Source organism: Seriola lalandi, unplaced genomic scaffold (assembly GCF_002814215.2).
Source record: "Seriola lalandi dorsalis isolate HSWRI2012SDOR001 ecotype SW California unplaced genomic scaffold, Sedor1 jcf7180002054598, whole genome shotgun sequence".
NCBI classification, from domain to species: domain Eukaryota; kingdom Metazoa; phylum Chordata; class Actinopteri; order Carangiformes; family Carangidae; genus Seriola; species Seriola lalandi.
This window is the reverse complement of record NW_019525151.1, coordinates 542543-565264: the sequence shown is the minus strand read 5'-3', so window position 1 is coordinate 565264 and position 22722 is coordinate 542543. Positions and strand designations below refer to the sequence as shown.

At 38.6% G+C, this 22722-nt stretch overlaps 1 protein-coding gene across 1 annotated transcript; it reads right to left on the bottom strand.

Annotated features, from left to right (window-relative positions):
• Window positions 1-5820: 5820 nt before the first annotated feature.
• Window positions 5821-9943, bottom strand: il12ba (interleukin 12Ba). The gene is made up of 8 exons (XM_023419293.2): window positions 9135-9943; window positions 8350-8440; window positions 7952-8239; window positions 7701-7806; window positions 7076-7317; window positions 6789-6961; window positions 6458-6567; window positions 5821-5997 (listed from the first exon to the last, which is right to left on the bottom strand). The coding sequence occupies exons 2-8, from the start codon at window positions 8438-8440 to the stop codon at window positions 5955-5957; spliced, it is 1053 nt and encodes a 350-aa protein (XP_023275061.1). The 5' UTR covers window positions 9135-9943; the 3' UTR covers window positions 5821-5954.
• Window positions 9944-22722: the final 12779 nt, after the last annotated feature.

Sequence of the window (22722 nt, the reverse complement as noted above, 5' to 3'; positions counted from 1 at the left end):
ACACGTTGATGTTGCTTGGGATTACACGTCGGGAAAACTGCACCATTAAAAGCCTAAAAAATGATTTAAAATTCCAACAAATTTTTCACAATTTTGCACCAGGGTGTAGAATTATATTGTTTGTAATTATAATAACTTAAAACGACACTTACTGTCATTTTAGCTGTGGTATGACTTTTTTTTTTTTTTTTAATTCCACATATATCCCAATCTACCGTGCAGCCTGCAGACTGAGACGTGAGTGTCTCAGCCAGTTGCAGAGTCTGATAAATGTCATAAACGGTCAAGGTTAGACACCAAACCCCCACAATCGTCTCATCATTGTCTAAAGCTGTTTATTTATGTCTCCTGCTGTGGGAGGAGAAATGTGAGCACCCACGTGAGTACACGATACAATAAATAGTGATAAATAAAAGCAACGTGAGATAAAATGTCTCTCATACTCACACTGCTTCAGGTTTACCCACACACACACACACACACACACACACACACACACACACACACACACACACACACACACACACACACGTTCAGAGTTATCCTTCAGCACATTTGTTTGATTGTGGCCGGGTCTCTCGCCATGATCTGTCTGCCTTGGTCGGCATGCGGGCAAGCGCACTCCAACACTCCAGGCCCCTGGGGGTGGCATATATTTATATCCCCGAGCTCCAACACACACTGTTAGCCCAAATATCAATGCCTCAGTATCCAAAAACAGAGATGTCAGTTGGGGCCCCGATGATCCAGACATGCTAACACTGTGATTTACTAACTCCATTGTAGCCAGACATCAAGGTTTGCAAAATATCTCTGGCTATTACGCACAGGCAGGAATGCAAACGATGTATAGGTGTGTGCTTGTGTGTGTGTGTGTGTGTGTGTGTGTGTGTGTGTGTGCCGCCTATATGTGTGTGTGTATACGACTTATGTTCAAGTGTCCACATATGGGAAGGCTATTAAAAATCTGCTGCGTTATAACTCTATTAGACATTTTGAAGTAAGTGATCAGAAAGGCGCTGTGGGCGCAGCAGTCCGCCTCCTGCACAACCACCAGATGTTCTCGTAAATCAAAAGGTTGAGCTGATGATAATAATGGCCCGATTGAATTGAAGACTCTTAAAAAATGACTAGTTGTAAAAAAATCAGGCATATGCTTATGAGAATGGGCCTTATGTCTAACAATATGCTCTCTAGTCGACATAAAAGGAGGCAAATATAGATGTTAACTATTTAAATATGTAGACAAGATTCCAGCAGAGTGTGATTTCTTTGATATCCACATAAAAGAACATTGTTATCGTGAGTGTGTATATTTAAACAGCTTCTAAAACATGCAAGGAAATATTTCACCGCTACTAAACTGAAAGAAAATGCAGATTTAAAAGGGAAACCAGGGGCGAACAATGAGAAATAGGTATCACTACTTGTAAAAAATAACAAATTGGAACAACTTCCTATTGATGACCTCTCCCATTAACTTTAGGTCACTAGAGGATCTATCAAACACAAATCTCCCCGCTCACTGTTTCTGGTGCAATGTTGCCATCTAGTGGCCTTAAAGAGACATTGCACGACTCAATACACTTAACTTCCACTCAGGTCAGTTTTATTCTCAAATGTAGCACTTGCATAGTAAGTAGCATGCAGGTAAATGCCATCTGTCCAAATTGCTGTTTCTCTGTGCCTATTAATTAACGTGGTCAACAAATGTGAACAAGGTCAATGAGACTGTAGATTCATGAGAAGAACAAGTTGGGAATGTAATTGGTGTTGTAAGCAACATCAAAAGGTAAACTATCAGAATAAATCATGTGGATTCAGTTTAACCCCCGAGCTACCAACTATCATTTGTAACTCCAAGCATGTAAGGTTGATGTTTTAAGGGGAATTTACCAGAATTAATCATTTATCTTGTTCTGAGTGAATACTTCTTTATTTTGAGTTAAGTTTTTAAGTCAGTGATGTGATCAAGTTTTCAGTTTCTGTATGGATAAGTTATCCGGTCATTATTCAGTGAGGGCCGAAGACGAGGTTCAGCCCCCTGTTTGATTTCAAAATGACTAAAACATGGACCTTTTTTGTTTTTGTTTTACCATCCTAAATATTTTAATTGTAACAAAAGATATTGTTCCTGATGAAGAATTAATACAATTTTACGTATTTTATGATTTTCAAACTGACTGAGGATTTATTTTGACTGGTTTAACCTCTTGGGCTTGTGACCCCCTCAGCATGAAACAGTGTCTACTTGCAACTCCTTGTCACCATTTGCATTTGTCTTGTGATAGATTTAGCCAAACACACATTTTGTTTTACTACAAATTGTTGTATTAATTAATATCAAGAGGCCAAATAGACATACATTTATTCAAGAATCAATTAATAAAAAATTAAAGGAAATTCTAAAAAAAATAAAAAAAATAATGATAATAAAAAAGACCATAGCTTTTATTCTTACTAAATGGAAATACAGTATTTCTTCTGTAATGTGTACTGAGGCGCCTGTGACTTGACTGTGTAAAACAGCTGAAAATCCCTCATTGCTTTGGTTAATTAGACTTAACGTTTTGTGAAAATTCAAACTGTCAAAGACGGCTAGCGTCAATTCTCACATTTGTAGAAACATGCCATGGCCTTGCCTCGTCAAACTTTGGAGCTCTCTATTGACCACATTTTTTCTATCTAACTGAAGTTATTTCTTAAAAAACAAACAAAAAAACCCCCAACTTTTCTCTTTAGTTTTTTCCTTTTACATTATGTCCAAGATGACTTCTGTTCAGCTTTTCAACAAGAGGAGCTCAGTGTGAAAATGGCATCATCAGGACTAGGAATCACCATTAAACATGCTGTGTTCTGATAAACATGAAAAAATTTGATTTCACATTGCACCCTTTGGCCTATATTGATCAGACACACTGTGTATTGTTTTAGTGAAACCATTTGGCTCATGGGAGAAATGCTGACCACGCTAAATTTTTATAGTGATACTCGAGCAAAGGTCATGGCTGATTCACCTATACTCATGATGTACAATGAAGTATCTACATCACTTTCACTTCTAGTGCTGGACTGCTGCTTGTTTTAGGTTATCCTGCTTTTTAAATCCCGTTAAACATACTGTAAACTAGAGATAAAATGATTAGTCAATTAATCGTTTCAGTAATATTTCAAGCAAAAATGCCAAACATCATCCAGTGTTAGGATCTTTTGCTTTTCTTAGTCACATATGAAAGTAAACTGAAGATATTTGGGTTTTCAACTGTTGATCAGATAAAACAAGTAATTTGAATATGTGAACTTGTGCTCTGGGGAATCAGAATAGGTAATTTTCACTATTTTCTCACAATTCATAATAGTTCATTTATAAAAAAACAAAGAACAAAAAAAAAAAACCCAAAGCATACGATTAAAGTTAATTAAGAACAAAAACCATAAGTAGCTATAAAGTTGCCAATACACATTTTACTATTCACTATTTAATATCAGAGATCAACATACAGATAAATGACCTTACATGGAAAGTGCCATAATCAGTTATTTGATTTATCGGCGTGATTTAGATGTACACAGATGTAATGTCAGGATTTTTACTGTCAGCAGTGCTGCATGTCTGACAGCACTTACAGTGGCTCGCATTGTTCCATTTGTACAGGGGGAAAATGGAAAGACAAAAGTAAAAACATTTCCCAAAAATGTACCCCCTGTAATATGAAGCAAACAGCTAAAATTCAAAGGTCAGCGGTGTAAAGTTTAACATATGTGGTATGTCAGGCCTGAAAGTGCTTGCATCACTTAACCGCTTCTGCTTTTTATGACAGGGAAGCGAAGAGAAGGTTAACCACAATCACCTGACCAGCCAAGTAAAGGACCAATACTGGGAAGAGTGGCAATTACTATTGTGTAGCTGTCATGTTGCTTACTTGGGCTTTTCTTACATGTGACATGGAATTTTGGTAACAAACCAATATGTGTAGTTTACGATTAACTGTACTGGAATTTCACATTGTTTGGATCAGCTTTTTAATACTGCTAATAATAATAATAATAATAATAATAATAATAATAAGTGGATTCAGCTTCTTTTCAAAGCAGTTATGTTTTCATTAGCAGCTACAAAAGGCACACAATTAAAGTTGAACCTCCTTTTCCACAGTTTACATTGGATTTAATATGTGAAAAACCTCTTTAAGACCTGTAGTCATTTGTCATAAGAAATACAAATTTAGATTATAAAGCAACATTTCTCATCTTATTTGCGTCTGGTACATTTAGTTATATAACACTTATAGTTACAGTTAGAGTTAAATAACATGATTTTGTATCATTTTTTGATTGTCTTACAATGTTTCCCAGCCTGGGAAAGAGTTGTCTTTATTTTTGGTTGAGTTTTGTTCAGTCAAGGTAAAAATCTTTATCAAGTCTTTTCACTCACTTGATCAGAGGATCCACAAATGGGTCCCTGGTGAATATGGTCACCAGTTAATGGGATAATGGGATTTCAAAGAAAAACAATTGTTTCACAAAATTTATGCTCTAGATTTGCTCATATCTTGTGAGACACTGGTTACTTTCAGCACTGTGGACATACCCTGTGGTGGGCAGTCAAAAGTCAACATCACTTTATTTTCCAAGGGTCACAAGCCAAATAATCTTAGCAAGCTGTAGCTACTAATACTAGGTGCAATGTCAGTATCTGCCAGTGATAAATAACAATAAATAAATAAATATTGTAAGGTTAAGAAACACAAACACTTCCTCTGCTGTGAGAAGAAAAGGTTACTGGCACTCAAGTTTAAAGTAATGACTAGTGTTTACTAATAGCAGCAGACACATCAGCCCCTTTTGTGGTTTCGAGGTCAATATCTTGCGCTAAGCATTTAACCATCAATATTCTGTGGGCGAGTTTCCCCTCATAGGGATGTTTGAAACAAAGTATATTGAGGAACTGTGTCTGAGCTCAGTTTTCAAATCACAGTGTATTCACAAAGTCTTATATACCATTTCCTTATTAGTATATAGGCTGAAATTTCACAGATTTTTATCAGCTAATCTGATGCAAAAATTTTTTTTTTTAATAATGTAAAAGCAGATGCAGGAGGATACGGTGTATCTCAAAATTGCGATTTGGCGGTACATCTATCCAATCCATAGTTGCACACAGGAGAATGACAGAGAGACCAAGATGGAGGGAGAACACAACATGTAAACTTTGCTGTGTCTCTTGGCAGGTGACAGAGGGAAAACCACACGCGCCATATCGTCATACCGAGACCAGGCATCAGTTCAAAGCTAAACGACAGTTCTGTGATTTGTTGTAGAGTATAAGAGGAGAGTTTCCACCAAGAGCCACACTCTCACCCGACTGGTAAGGGAAAAGCCATAAAACGGATGACTTTTAAAACCTGATGTTTGTTGGTGAAACAACAACTGAGGTTTCTGTTCTCTATAAAAAGCTACAAGGCCGCTTTGAGTGCACATCACCAATCTCGTTAAGCTGCTGAAAGGGATGTAAGAAAATTTGGTGCTCAAGAAAAACTTTGCACAAAAGTACGAATAAGGTCTTCAGAAACACACTTCACATTCAATTTCTTGAATCACATCTTCCTATTATGGCCAGGACAAGGATGGAGTTGCTTAATTTTAATTGTGAAACAAATGAAAATCCAATATTCAGTAAAAGGATGTGCGGCATAGTGGTGTCAGGACAAGAAACAAAATGGCTGTGGTAAATTTCACTTTGTTTCTTCACTTATCATCAAGGATAGTTACATATTACAAACTCCAGGATGAGATAAGATAAGATAAGATAAGATAAGATAAGATAAGATAAGATAAGATAAGATAAGATAAGATAAGATAAGATAAATAGGGGTCTATGAAAGCATATAAATAAATATAACAGATTGTACAATTTTTGGATTCTTGCTCTTCTGTTACTCTTGCTTTTTGTTTTACTGATGTTTGTTCTTTTTGTTCTTCTTATCTCTCCTCAATCTGTAATGGAACACAAATAATAAGGAAATTAGTCTGAAATAACTGCAACCATACTCCAAGCAAGGAAGCAAAATGTACTTATATAGCAAGTTACAACCTTTTAGCCTAATGCATCAAACATGATGCGGAACTTATCTTATGACAAATGCAAAACTCACATTTATTTTTACAGAATTTTCACTGAATCCATCAAAACACGCCACAGTGAGCAGAGAAATGTCTTTTTTGTAGAAACCAAGAGGCAAAAGTACCAAAAGAAAAGACAGGTAGAGAAAGCTGAAACACTAAAGCTACGAGGCACAAAAGACAACATGGCAGCTCCCAGGAAGGTATATAGAGTTTGGTTTGCAGGCAGAGGGAGAGTCACATGACTGGCAAAAGGCAGGAACACACAGAGTACCACCTATGGGAAAAAGAGGAGAAGTAAATGTCCCATGATACACCACTGGGAGGCACTGACCTTAAGTGGCTCCACTCGCTCCACTGCGAGTTACAGAGAGCATCCTTAGCTCGGACACAGACAGTCTTGGCCTTGCGCTTGACTTCAAACTGACAATTGTCTGTCAAGTTCTAAAAAAATAAATAAATATATATATATATATATTACGTATCAGTCACCCATGTTGTTCAATATTCACACTTCCTCGTGTTTTTTCTTTGCAGTTCAGTTATGAAGTGAGGAATTTCCTGTCCTTTGATGCAAATATTGTGGTAAATTTGAAATGTTGTTACTTTCATTCCGCTTTGGGTCTTTCATATAAAATTTGCATTACAATTGGTAGGTTTCTCACCTTTGTTACTTTTGAGTCAGTGCATGGGTTGTCACACCTTTTGCATCCCCCCTTCAGCTGTGCAATCTGGAAAGTGAGGGGGAAGTAGGAGTAGGGACTGCTCCAGGAGCTTGGGTAACTCCACTCTATCATCGATCTGTTGAGTTTACTGATCCTCACCTTGTCAGGTTTCACTATCGAGGGTTAAAGCAAAAGATGTGAGTGACATGAAAACAAGAAACAGAAACAAATATGAAAAGGTGAAAGAGAACACTGTGTGCGGAAAATGTCTCCCAGATATGTCTCACCTATCTCCGACAGGTAAAAGTGTTTAGAGTAGCTCTCCACCAGGAAGTGCTGAGTCTTCACATGGACAGTGACGTGGATCCGCTGGCTCTCCTCAGCGAAGGGGCAGTGCTGCTCGTCCAAGCAGGAGATCCCGTGTCCGCTCTTGTCTACCGAACAGCTGATGTTACTTTGACCTGTGGAGCATCTCCAGAGCTGGACACTGGTGTCCAAAGTACACCATGTCTCATTTTCATCAGAAACACTGCATAAAATAGAAATAAGAACGTTTTTTAAAATTATATTATTTATATAATTCATTATCATATATGTGTATCTTGTAATTTTGGCTAGAAGCTGTAACAACTTCTCAAGGGCAAACAGGTGAAGGAGCACATACTGATAAAAGTACTGCAGAAGCAAAAACATCTATCATTCAAAAGCATTTGAAGCTCTATTATTTTTATATATCTGATCTGAAGACATGAACATGATCTTCAAAAAACATAAAAAGTACTTTGTTATGGTTCCTTTCATGAGGAGGTATTTATGGATGTGGCTGTGTAGTCTCAGCTCTGACATGAGTCTGAACACTGTGTTATTACTGGAGAGGGACACAGAAAACATTTCAGCGGTTTATGAACTTACCGCCAAGCTTTGATAAATGCTACACTGCCAACACGACTTCTGTGCCAGGTCCAAGAGCAGTGGAATTCTCCGTTGTAATTTTGAGCAGAGCACTTCAAATAATCTTCTAATGAGAAAAAGTCACATAAAGATGCAGAGACAGACACACAAAAACAAACATGAGGCAATTAGTCAGTTGAAACACTTAAAAATGATCCCAATTCTAGTGATCGTTTAACCGTGACAATATGCCACCTTAAGTAAGACTGTACCTTGATCATTTTTCACGAGAATCTTCCTCCTATTGGTTTCGTCCTCTTGGATCAGGACCACAGTGTGATTGATGAGTGATCCGTCTTTGTTGTGGCAGGTGTAGTTGCCTCCTCCCAAGCTTTCCTCCAGCTGCACTAAGTATGAGTTCCCTCTCTGTGCTTCCTCTACTCCGTTCTTCTTCCAAACAATATCCTCACCCTCTTTGTCTCTCCTCATCACTTCCTCTGGTGACTCCAAGCAGCTCAGGGGTTGCTCACCCAAAGAGCCATTCACCTCCACAACCAGAACTAGGAGAGGACACACACACATGCACACACACAGAAAGAAATTTTAAAAAAGCGTATAGTAATATTATTTGAACTTGGGAGTAATATATTCTCATAGAGATCGAACATACTGTTGGGGAGCAGAGTCCAGTAGCTCCTGGGATTTTGACAGCCAACTTGTAGGACTGCAGAAACGATGATGCTGAAAACAAATAAATTCATCTGAATAATAGAGAGAAGACAGGGAGAGAGACAGTGGTGGTGGTGGCAAGGACGTGAAGAGGGATAAGTAAAGAAAAAAGGAGAAGAAAAAGAGGACAGAAGAAGACAAAACAACAATATTAACTGAATCAGTTCAGAAGTGAACGTCAAATGCACACTCTCAAAGACATTACATCTTCATTTCACTGCACCAAAAGATGTTAAATTGCTGCTGTAATGAGTCAATACTATAATTTAAGTCCATAAATTCAACAATAAAAAAAACATTTCAAAGTAATAGTAAATTAACAAATAAAGCAAAACCGACATAACAGCAATTTGCATCAATATAGTCAAAAGCAAGAGATATTACTCATACCCTATACTAAAGTTACAAATAAATTCAAAGGTTTTTTCCTATCTCAAGATATTTTTTAAATAAAATGCATTGTACAAAAAAGAAAAACAGAAAATCTCCAGGAACTGTTTTCATGATACTGACAATTTCCATCATGTTATCCTGAAAATATCATGATAAAAAGGTGAAACCAGCTGATTAACAGTACGATGTCTGGATGAGACATATGTTAACATTAATCACACATAGTTAAACCTGCAGCTACACACAGTTCATTTTCTGGATTCACCTCGCAACTTTACTTTAAATAAAGTTAAACAAGTAACCGGTTAACATATCAGTCAAAAGTCATCTTACCTTGTCACCGACGTCCAAAATCAATGGCGATCCTGCGACTTCTGTCTGACTTTTATGTGAGTGACACACTGACACATTTCAGAGCCAAATTTCCCCACATGGCCCAGAATCGAAAAGTCCAGAGGGACTTCGCTTTCGAGCCGCGCGTCCACATGAACAGAGGTATTCAGTCAACTTTTAACTCACTTCCATTTGTGAGCCTCACGGATTAATGCACTAATGCTTTTTTTTTTTTTAACACAATTGCAGGGGTATTATTGGGCATTTGTGCCCTTTGCAGTTACAGTTGTTTGCTAGCTGGTAGTGCTGTAGTCTACCTGTTTGTTTACTTTCATGTGTGCATGATGCTTCATGTTTCACTTTCAGGTCGTAGTCTTTCAATGCCAACTATAAACCGTGGTTGAGACCAGTAGATTAATACCAAGCATTCTGAAATTTCTCAGTGCCTCTTTGGACTGTTCCCATTACACAGGGTTTTTTTTTTCTTTTGTCATCTGATTTTTAGAGTTTAACACTTCATTTCAGAACAGATATAAAAGTAAAAAGTGTGTATATATATCTATGCGTGTAACATAAGCGAACCTCCATTGGAAGAAGAAGTTGCCGATCTCAATTTAAAAGAAATTACATGCAGGACATCACCTAGTCATTATAATGAGAAGTTGCAAATTCTACAATACTGAGCCTTAGTTACTAAGTTAGAGTGGAGAACCTATTATAATTGAAAAGAAAAGAAATACATACTTTGGCGTTCTCTGGCAAAACTCTGGTGCTCTCCCAAGAAACTTTTCGGCATTGCTCTATGGGATTCCAGGGGCTTCCGGCCAAATCTTCAGAATAAAAGGACGTTCCCCTCAAACGCTAATAAAACGCAGAAAAACTTTGCAAGTTTTGTATCAATTTTAAGAAATATAAAAGTAGACATAGATTAAAATAGTTTATTACTCCTTTTATGGCACTATTGTGGTTGACTTCATTGATGTTGCCACATCTTTTTATTTATTTTTTATTTCTCTTCGTTTTGTACAGCACAGATGTTTAGGTTACTTTGGGTTTACAGCTATAGGCTGCTAGAGAACATCATCAGTACTAATGGTATTTTGATGATGTTTTCTGTTTCCCATTTTGTATTCTCAGCCATTCCCCAATCTAACTCTCCATTCATGCTTGAACAATGGGCAGCAATACCATGCGTACAGTACAGAAAGAGGTGAGGCTGGGAGATTTTCTACATGATAGACTGGAATGGTTGTGGAGATTTTGTTTTCTCTCCCGCTCCGGTGCCAGGTGTGTGTGTGTGTGCGTGTAGGTGTGTGTGTGTGTGTGTGTTTGTGTGTGTTTTTGTGTGTGTGTGTGTGTGTGCATGTGTGTGTGTGTGCGTTTGTGTGTGTGTTTGTGTGTGCGTGTGTGTGCGTGTGTGAGTGTGTGTGTGTATGTGTGTGTGTGTGTGTGTGTGTGTGTGTGTGTGTGTGTGTGTGTGTGTGTACATGTATGTCAGATGGGTTTACCAATTAATGATGTGCATTCCCATTGTTATCTAGCAACATCGTGGGGTTTTGTGAATTATGACAAACACTTCTGCCATTGGTATCTCAGAGAAAGAGGCAACATTTCCATCAAAACAAATAATTTCCCAATAAAGACAAATTACATTAAATGAATTGTGGTTAGGTATTAAAAAAAGAACATGCACACTGTGCACACTGATATGGTGTAACGTCAAGTTATTTCCATGACTAATTCATTTTTCATTTTTGTTTCTGTTTCAGCTCTTTCTGTTTGTTTAATTTTCAATTTCTATTTTATTGCCCACGAGGTTAATTGCTTGAAATCTCAGATGAAATTGTAAAGACCTTGCATGCCTCTTATTCAATAGTCCTCATATTTAGGAACTATATTTGTGATAGACTTCTATCATATGATAGCATGTTGTTTATCATGATGGTATCACAATGATGTCATCAAAACCTGTTAGTCTACATGTCAGTCAGTAGTGTGTGTCATCTCTGGAAATCCTGAAATTATAACCACACAAACTTCTCTGAGAAAAATCAAAGGTGGTATGTGGTGTAAATTACAGTAACAAAATAAACCACAAGGGAACAGGCCAAACATTACATTTATGGAAGATGTAACAAACTAGCCGAGCCCAGGGGACTGTCACCATCATCAAGACTTCCACTGAGAAGCACAACCTAAAATGGAAAACAGGGAAGGGAAGAAAATGAAGTGGTTGGCCAAGTCAAAGAAGAATGTGATGTCCACAGGAGTGATAATACAGCAATTGTATGACAGAATAATAGGAAGGACAACAAATAAGGCAAAGAAGAAAAGAAAAGAAACATAAGCATGTCAGAAGATGGGACTTTAGCCAACTAGGTAGACTGAATTTCTCATGGTCTGTTCCTGTGTGACTTTCCAACATTAGTTAAATAACAGCTTTTTCTAACAGCCCAACAATGGAGCAATGACCAAAGAAACAGGTATATTACTCACAAATTGCAACAGTAAATTATTTGCTGAGCAACAGAGAAAGGTGGACCCCAACAGGATGTTTACTAAAAACACTGAAGCTATATTGTCACAAGTGTCAATTAAGATTTTTGAGTAATGCCCTACACTTCATCAGTTTAAAAAGAAGCACACTGTAACTACTTTCCTTTAGTAATTCTACCTTTATGTATTGACTGTTTGGTTTGCGTCCACTTGTCAGATCAGGTTTTGAAGCTTATTAGTTCTTGAGATTGGAGGTTTCTCTCTGTCTGTACTTTCCAGTATAGTAACTACTGCATTTTCAAAATGATCATTGTGCGTGTTTGATTGTGTGTGAAAGTGTGCTTTAGGTCATATTCGGCAGAAGCATAAACATACATGACCTACACTGTGTCTGTGGCTGATTTTACTTTGAAAGTCAGAGTTGAGACAGAACATAAACTCACGTTCCCTTTTTGTTGCAAGGTGATCAGATGTGTTAGTACGTGTGTGTTTTGGGTATAATATGCACAGACTTTTTCAAGCATGTTGACAAGGTGTTGAAAAATCTTCTCAGTCATTGGCATTTAACACTTCCTTCTGGGGAATTTAGATCCTTACAGCTAAATTTGATAATCTTGTTGAGAATAATTTGAGGAATTGTGTATACAGCCTGTGTTCCTCTCTATGAACAAATACAGGAATCCCATTAAGACACCCTGGAATGTACATGCCTTCTTCAAGTGGACGCTTGATGTACCTTGTCACTTGAATTCTTTTGTAAACGTTAAAAAGAAAACACTAAATTCAAAGAGTCACGGTAAATTGATTTGCAATCTACATTATGGCTAAGCAGTGTAATTTTAAAAGTCTATCAAGTGTAAAGTCTGCGAATTAGTCTCAAGGTTTTGTTTGGGGCTCTAAAAAACTCTTGGCCCTCAGCCCCAAAAACAAACTCTTCATACTTCACAACTTTTCCTGATTTAATGAGAATACCTTATTAACATGATTTTGAAGAGATAACATGTTTCAGAGGTCCTCTAGAGAAGATTGTTGGTGTCACATCACATCCTTTCTGTACATTGGTTTTTAATAAGAAAAGAAAAATAAATGAATGCTAATTTAAATAATATCTTCTGTGTAGTATTTATGTCTGACCACTAGATGTCCCCAGAGGATCACAGGTGTGTGCCTGTAAAAAAACAGTAGTTTCGATTTGAAATGAAAAGCTAGTTGAAGTAATAGTTCAGAAGTGACATTTATTAAATCCTTGTGGTTCTGCCAGTTATGCAGTCAGCACAATCTCAGCAATACTATTACATCACTTATACTGTGGCACATGTGCACTTTTGCCTAGTGCAGATTGAGATTTAATTGAGTATGGCTGATGTCCTTGCTCAAGTGTCATAACTAGATGTTCCGCAGCTGTTGAGAATTACACGGCTGGGCAAGAGGCTCTACATGGGCTTGTGATCTGTGGCTGTGCACTGGAATGTCTCCCAGATGCCCCCAAACCGTAACAGCTGGAGTGAAATCAGTGCTATGATCTCATCTGTGAGAGGGATGGAAAGTAGGAAACAAAAGAAAACAAGAGAAGACAGTGATGATGTAATGTGTGTGTGCACGTGTGTGTGTGTGTGTGTGAGGTAGAGAGAGATGAGGGAGCTGATTGAGGTACAGAAAGGTCATCTCATATAAAGTGGTGGATTCTGCACCCTGATCTACAGCTCCTTCTCTCTTATTGACTGAGCCTGTTGTGATTCTGAGCTACACCAGATTTGTTTTTCAGTACCAACAGACCTCGGTGGCATTTAATTTGTTTTGCTTGGCCTTCTTGAAGCTTAGTTGGTATATGTGTGTGTGAGTCTGTGTTTATGCAAATTCTGTCTGGAATCTTTTGAAATACTTGTGGGAAAAATGGAGACTGAATTTTCATGCAGATTCATGAACTTTCTCTGACAGGGGGATGTCTGCACTGTAGTTCCTGCTCTTAACATTCCTGTTAGTGGAGAACCATTCATCGCTACAAATCCAGATTTATTGTGTTAATAACAATGATGTTAAACTGTCAAGTGAGGAATTTACAGTATTGTGCAAGTGCGAAAGCCAGGGGAGTTTGGACTGAGGCACAGTCACAGCGGGTCCAGGTACTGGACTATTTCACTCCCATTCATTTTTCCTGTATTCTGATCCCACGTATGGGACATTTTGAGATTCAAGTTTAATGAACGTGTTGAGTGTTGTTCTTTACTGGATCACTATGCTGTAGCAGAAATATGTCTTCATCTGTTTTTGTTTTTCACTGTCCAATTTTGCTGTTAGTTTTTTTTTTTTATTTGAAGACATTCGCAGTGAAGTAAAGTGATCAGAATGTTCCATTATTTCTGATCCATGCTGACCGCACAACAAGACTAAGAGCCTGCAGCCATATGTTAGCAGCTCTGTGAGCCTGCACTTACAGTGATGCTTTGAGATAAATGCTAACATCGGCATGCTAACAAGACATTTTCAGTAGGCTACATGTACAAACAAATCTTGATCGACATATCTTTAAAGAACTTTAAACAACAAATTACAGGACTCACCACTGTCACTGAAAGAATCTGTAGCCTTTAGCAGCTGGTGACTGAGATGATAAGAGTTCTGCAAGTATTTTGTCATAAACCAAAATATGGGCCAAACTGAAATTCTGGCCCCATGGTGGCGCTACAGGAAAAGTCGGGGGATCAATAGGAAGTCAGTGGGTTTCATCCTCCGCGGGACCATGAATATCTGTACAAAATTTTGAGGAACAAAATGGTGGACCTGTTGGCTGACCATCAGACTGACATTGGTGTCCCAAGAGCCATGCTGTTATCTGGCAAAGACACAGAAAGGAAATTCTGTTATCATTATTATGGTAGTTATATTGTTTGCTCTGTACATGCACAGATGAACCTAACCCTAACCCTGCCACACTCAAACAAAAAGGGTGAAAAAAATCAATTTCCACATGTCACATTGAATAACTGCTAATTATACAGTATCACCTCTGTGTCCTTTGTATGATAGATTTGTGCAAGTGGGATGCATCCAGCAGCTCTATTAAAGAGGCCCCATGTCCTTTTGCTCGCTGTATATTTGACCTCCTCAATAAAATGTCTAGGGCTGACTTTAGATCAAATCACTGCTTGAAAGAACTCAAGCAGAGGGGAACGAATACCTGCAGCCCCCTTTAGACTAAATCAGTCAGTTCACCAGGTTCACCAAGTTTTAATGTGAGACTTTTGCTACAGATGAAGAGTTATTAATGAAACCGGTGTCCCTTAGTGCCACAGGCTCTATCACCGTCTCGCAGGAAAATATAGGCAGGTGCTGCAGTTTATCGTCCCCTCTCAGAAGAACAGGATCAGTGAGGTGTAGCCTACCGGAAAGAAGGGGTTGGTGGATGGACTTTCTCTGGCATTATATATATTATATCACCTTTTTCCAGACTACCTATAAAGTTTCTCTCATACATGGGAGGAAAGTAACTTTATTTAAGTTTTGGCACAGTTTTCACACCAAAAACAGTGATTGTTGTAAATATCGTTCTTAAGTAAGGGGAGGGCTTCAGCTTGAGAAAGACCAGTTTGATCAAAGTGTCTATCAAATGGCCTGATGGTTTGGCTACAAAAAGGCCTTTTGTGCCTAACAAAGAGTGTTTTTTTGTCCCAAGATTTTCAAGCAGAAGTGACGATTTTCTCAACAGACAAGAGAGGCGGAAGGGAACAATCAAATAGAGAACACATGACACTAGACAATGTTTAGGACATTGATTTTTCTATTGTGCATTGAGAAGCATGAGATTATTATGGGGAAGTGCACATTGACATCTTTGTCATAAGGACAGGAGGGAAAGGAGTTCATTATCCCATGATTGATATCTTATAAAATACTATAAACCATAATTGGTATTTTTGAATGGCCTTGAGGAGGAGGAAGAGGAGGAGGCGGAGGACGGATGAAGACAGGGTATTAAGTAATCTTCCTCCCTTTCACATACTTGTAAATTTAAATTAATAGAGTGCAAGAGTCTTGTACTTTACAGGAAATCATATGGCAGGTAGAAATAATTGGAATATTTCTTTCCAACTAAACATTCAACACTTAGATTATTCCAACAGTGGTTTAGCCAAGACTGGTGATATTAAAAAAGTGCAGCACTAGTTTCAGTGAATCACACAGGGGCATTCTATTTAAACTCTGAATGTCCTTCTTTATTCCCAGGAAGGATAGTGTTTCCTGTCTAAGAGTCCACGGTGTGTGGGATAGAGCTCTGGCCTTTTTTCGTCTCCATCCGTGGGTGGTACTGCAGCATAAAGAGCATAAAAGGACCTGGTTCATGTGCAAGATGTTGTTGTTTCTGTCTGACAACTTTATCAGACTGTCTCATGAGGTCACTGACTGTTTGTGTTTGTGTGTGTGCGCATAAAGAGCGCACACTTAAAATCAAAGAGGACAAATAATCTAAGTGACTCACTCATCGCTTCGCTTAAAGCATTATTTTCAGTGTCTGACCGCAACCATGACTTTAGCTGAATGAATGCTTTGAACGACTCAACCTCTGGCCTCCTTGTTATCTGTTATCTATGTGTTAGGCATGGCGCCAAGCTCTACATGAATATTGCCTTTCCCTTTTTTATGCATTTTCATTTTTTTGTGTAATTAATGTGTTTCTTCCTGTTCTGGTGTCCATACAGTGGCAAAGGGCAAATGTCTGGACTCCTCTGGGATCTTGGCACTGTGCCTGGGAGCCCTTTTCAGCGAGAAGTAAAGCCAGAGAAATCTGAGACTAAACGAAATAATCCGTCCAGCTACTTGTAAAGAACTACACCACAATCTGCTAGTGAAAAGATGGCAGAGAGGCAAAGAGAACGTAACAGACAACTTCAAGCAAGTGTTTTTCAGTTGACGCCTACAACTAGGCCTGTTGTTACCTTCAGGGTAATCTGATCTGCACAGGCAGGGAAGACCCAAGCAGAGACACACAGGCAGGCTGGTGCAATGAAGGAGCTTTAATAGATGAAGTGATGAGGGCCAGGCTTACAGACAGACGGATGGATGGATGGATGCACAGGTGGACAGGTAGGTGCAGAAAACAGGTAGTGGGAACGCCAGTCCACAGCATGAGCAGCAAAAAGGAAACCACGCAGAACAAATATTAGCAGGGCTAGTATAAATACCAGAGAGTTGTGAGGAACAGGTGAGCAGGTGAATCGGGAAACAGGAAGGAGGTCCAGGGACACCTGGTGGGCGGGTTGGAGTATGATAGGAGGCTAAAATAGTACTGAAAAAGAAATCATGACAGTATGAGGATTGCACACACAGGGGTTAGACACACACACATACACACACACACACACACACACACACACACACACAAAGCCCTTGTAGTATCAGGCTAACACTGAGCCCCAGTTTGTGCCTCTCATGTGGACGTGTACTTTGGCAAACACTGACTTACAGTATATGTGTGACTGTGAATGTAATCATCTATGCAAAAATCTCAGAAATGATGATTACATGAACAGGCACAAACTGGGAGAAACATCTGTGAAATGCTGCAGCTTAAACTTGTCAGTCAGAACGGGTGTGTGATGCTCAGCAGTCTGGTTGTATATCAGTTTGTGGTGTACGGCAGACAGAGGAAAAGAGAGGAGGAGGGGTCTGCAGGATCTGTTAGTCTGTACATTTGATTAAAGGTAGTATTTCATATCTCAGATGCATTCAGGTGTAATTTTGGATCAAAGGGGGGGGGGGCTTAATTGGTGGTAGTGAGGGCAAACACAATCAAAGTAATGGACTATTTCTGTCCTGGTCATACTGTATTATCTGTGCTGCAGAAGCTGATATGTGGAGAAAGAGACCTGTGATGCCATGCCAGTGGAATTCCAAACGTCCAACAGGGCAGCCTCTTCAAAGGCAGGGTCATGTCATGGCATTGTTTTCTCCGTCTTGCCTGATGAACAGCTTGAACAAGAACTCACATATGGGATTATGTCCAAACTATTTAAAAACTCAGGCCCTTCCAGGAAAGAATTAATTGTAGTTACATCATTGACCTCTGATTCCACCAGTTAGAGGTCAATGATGTGTACCCGCGTGGTTTGCTTATTTGATTTGATTTAATCTAAAGTAAAGTTGGGAGAAAGACAATTACAAGTTTTGCTTTGAAACCTCTTATTCAATTTGCAACACACAGGGCTTAAGGGTGAAACACTCGTCAGTAGCAGAGATAGAGGCACAAAAGTAGACATCAAAACAAACAGAAGAAGTGCCATTAAGAAGTGGAGTATATGTTTTTTTGGACACCCAGACGATCAGTAGCTACGCAACGCCATCTCCTAGAAATCATGTTTATAGATTACTCATTTGCAATAGAAAATATGTTTTGACAGAAACTTAATACCGCCACATCATGTTTCTTGTTTCTCAATATCTTCAGGAATAGTTGCTGATTTAAGATCTCCAGACATAAAAATACTCAGCCTTAAATGAAAATTCTTGTCTAATATTTTCTTTCTACAAAAAAAGCTCAATGAACTGGTTACAAATTCTTGAAATAACATCTACCCCTTCATCCTCATTGAAAAACCCAGAATCAATGAATATGTAAATATTTTCCATTTCAAAAGTTGGACTGTGGGACACAAGACATGAGGCATCTCCTGCTTCACTGAAATCCATTCTCAGTGTGTGTGTGTGTGTGTGCTGGAGGTTTCAAGTTTCCACATCACACTTGTGTAAGTTGTATACTTGGCCATGATTGGCTCCTAACTTGTGATGTCATGAATTCTGCTCATAGGCACATGTTAAACTCAGATTTAAGGCCATCCCGGAGAAGTGTTTTCCCCTTCAGCAGATAAATGTGAGGACAGTCTTCTAGTGTCAGACTCCAATTGCGGTAACAGGAGGGAAAACATATTTTTGAGGCACTGCCAAGTCACAAACTGTTGATACTGACTGTATCTGGTAAATGTTCACCGACAGCATATTTTATTGGATACCCTGCAATATATACAATTACAATAAAGTATAGGCTATGTTTATGGTAACTATAGCATTATTAAAAATTTCTGTGGTTCTGTTTAGGCACTCGCACAACCAATTAATAGTAAATAAATATAAAATCGAGGAGACTCATCAACACTAATTGCTTCTCATCTTGGAACACAGAAAAGAACATCTGAAGAACACTGAAGAAAGCCTTCCAGTGCCTGTTCGCTCCGTAAGTCCATAGATACAATTACCACTGCAAACCCTACAAACCTTTTGTGTCCCGGCATCATGCAGGTGTCACATTGGGGTTCAAGGAGAAACATATTACATAAGGGGTCAAACTGTGACTCGCCATGTTTCCGTCACATTACAGACACGGTGCTGCAGAATCAGCTTTTTTTCCTTGGCTGATATTTGAGAGTAATGCTGAGGGTGAACGAGTAAACATTTAAAAAAAAAAAATACAAATATGCAATATATTTCCCACAATTAGGACATTTAGGTCAAGTGAAAACAAAGAAAAAATGTTCCCATGGTCATAACTCAAGCAAGTTCTAGTGAACTTATTTTCTCCCCTGACATGAACTCTGCTGTTTGCTGTTTCAGCCGATTTCCATGTCATCATTTATTTTTTCTCTACCTTTTTTCCTACTGCAGTTTTTTAAACTCCCACTCACCCCACTGTGTCCATAAGCATTAATTCAGTTTAAGTTAGAATATGGTGGAGACTCTATTTCATACTCTGCCATTTAAAGGAGTTAGCCAATGGGTTTCCCCAACAATGTTCTGGCTCGGCACTGTGATCAATTCACTCACTGCCCAGTCAGGTGTATCCATGTTTTTCCTCTGAGGGTAGACTCCTCCAATACTGTTCTCTCCAATACACATACTGTCCAAGTGTGTGATGTTGTTGTCTGTGGACTTGAACATCAATCTCTGGGAACTCATGCTTCACACAGAACTGTGTAAGCATGTTGATGTTCAGGTTGTACCACATGACAAAGTCTTACCCGGACTGCCAGGGTGGAATGGGATCTCCCAGTCTTTTTGCATTCAGACTTGGCACATCCACAGTTTCCTCAACACAGGTTGAATCGCACCAGGACGAGCAATGACAGAGCTTCTGAATGGAAATAAATGGGTTTGTGCATCTGTGTGGGACTTGCTTCATGCATACCATTCCTCTAGAGCAATGACACAGTTGGTCAGAGTCAGACCGCACCAGCCATCTATCATTGTACTGGCACCTGATTATTGTTACTCAGGTGGCCACTGGTCCACTTTTGCGTAGTAATGATGATAAGGCCTTGGCCGTTCTGATACTATTCACGGCCCTGTTTTAAACAGGTGGTGAAATTTCCACTTGTCCAATTCTTGGCCAAGACAAGGGCTACACATTCTCAGAGAACTTGAGTTACACCCAATAAACAGTCTGACATACGTACTATATTTGTACAGAGGAAGTGTCATTTTAAGGGCAACACTAATATCTGGTGATGCTTGATGATCTTTTGGGTCAAAATGATATAACTGACCATCTATGAACACTTTATGTTTGACTTGTGGTTTTAGAAATAACTTCAAAATCAGTATCTGTAAATGAAAACTTAAAAGTGCTATATGTCAGTTTTCTCTGCTGTTGAATGTGGTTTCTTGCCGGAAGCAGCTCGTGGTGATAGTGATCGCTTGCCAAGAGCTTCAGCCATCATTGTGTTTACAAGACAAGAGGTTAGAACACACCCTCTGATCAGCACTTCTTCATCTTCAAATGCTGAACTGAGGGCAGACAGGACGGGACGGGGCTACCTGGTTAGCATGCTAAGTGAAGTAGAAGAGAAGAATTGACAGAAATAGAAGGAAAACAACAGTTAACATTGGCGTTGCTTTCCACTGCTGGAGACTTAGTGAGTAAGGAATGGAATTTGATGCTGAACTTGCAACATTTCTTATGGACTGGTAAGTAAACAGCTGTTAATGCTAACATTGGCTATGTAGCGATAGCAAAAACTTTAAATTGGGAAGAGTTGCTGCAAACATCTAGTATCAGTCAGATCAGTTTGATCAGCTTTAGCTTCTGAAGATGAACAAACAGATGAAAGTTAGCTTAACATTACGATGCTTGCCAGCTGGGATAGTGGAAGTGCCTGGGCAGCGCATTATTACGATGTTCCTCTATCATAATGAATTGTTGTTATTAAATAAACTAGAGTCATGTTTATTATAAATCATTTTAATCATGGTGCATATGTGGTCAAATGTGATGTGGGTCTAAGAAATTTTAGTGTCTGTGCCAATACTTTTATCTGCTTTTGTCATACATATCAAGTTTGCTCCATTTAACAAGCTTGGAAAATATTTGCACTCCCAATCCCATGTGTTTTTTTCAGTAGCCTATTAACTACAAAGCACAGATTATTTTGTATCATCTGTAAACATTTTACCCAACACCCAACACTCATAGTAACCTATCTGTGTATTTCTACATACAGAGATATAAAATAATATGTGAGCTGTAAATAACACCATTCAGGCTGGGATATTGGCCTTAAGAGTGAGTTATCTTTATTTCAAATTCTAAACTTGGGTCAGTATTGCTGCAGGTCAAATGCTAATTACATCAGTCTATTTAGTTGTTATAATTAGATGCGCTGTAGAAATGGGGAGATGAAGAGTGAGAGGAGAAAAAAAAAAGCCTGCAGCATCGAACTCTTTGTCGTCTCTCCCACTCATAGGTTCTTTGGGATGCAGTTTTGTCTTTGCTAAATATTCCCATTTATATGCAGGTGAATGAGCAGGTGCATGCTAGTCTATTATCCCTTTGATTCCTATTTCGTAAACAACACGTCAGAGATGATGGTGGAGATGGAGAGCAATCAGATTCTATAATTATATCAGCTCTCTTCCGGAACACAATGCTAATATTAGAGGTTCTGCTAATGCATCTTTCAGTTAAATTCAGAATTAAAAAGCTGCATTATTCATCACCTGCGAGCTTGGCAATGAACCTGTGTGGAAAAACCGAGGCTTATTGTTTATTGCTTGATAAGAGGTGTTTGGTGTTTCACACATAACAAGATATCTTAATGCTCCTCTCTTGGATGTGTAGGTCCTAGTGGAAAATTAGAAATACATATGTGTGTTAAATATACTGTATATCTTTTTCATTGAAAAGTTTGAGGCAAAAGCTTTAGTAGAGAAGTCAACATCAACTCCTAAGACCCATCCAACCACTTAGTTGAAAGTTCTGTTGTGTGTGTGCTGCAAATGTCAAACTGCAGCTAAAGGTTGCGCTCATTAACTGTATATAAAAAGGTTACACTTTGTAAATACCAGATGATAGATTCAGCACAAATTCTTTGCTTGTTATCCAGTTTTAGCTTTTTTTCAACTGCGATCCCAAATAGTTTTGGGGGGAAACTAAACTCTCATGCCCTTCACATTTATCACCTGCACAGGAATTAGCTCATGGCAGAAAGGTGACATTTATCTGTGAAGCATTTTACTATCTTTGCAGTCGAGGCTGGCTATGACAGCCATCAATACTCCTTGGCTAACAGTTCTAACAAAGTAAGTAGCTACTACATTAGACATCATCTTTAGCTACTAATTGACCTCATACCAAGGAGGCAAGTCAAAGGTTCAATCCCCTCCTTGCTAATTGCTGTAGAAAATAGCAGAGCTAGCTGCAGGCTCTGGAGGGTTAAGAAGCTAACAGCTATGCTAAGGATGATTATCTGCACATATAATACAGGCAGATAAAGAACAGTTTTCATAATTAAATGTTGAGCTACATTCTGTCAGCCTGTTTGATCAGAGATGATGTTACTTATGAAATTTCTACACGTGCATGTTTTTAGACAGAAAACATTCATTTCTTGTGGGCCATTTAGGTGTCAGCAATTATATTAATAACTTAGGCTATGTTATGTAACTTATGTGAGAAATACCATCAGTGAATGCTTTTAGTGAAACACCCAAACACCCAAATCTTTGCTTAGCAACAATAATGTATCCAAAAATAGAACTGCAGATTGAAGAAGTGAAATTCTCCTCTGAAACCTGTCTCTGCAACAAAAACTTACCAGATGTTGGATTA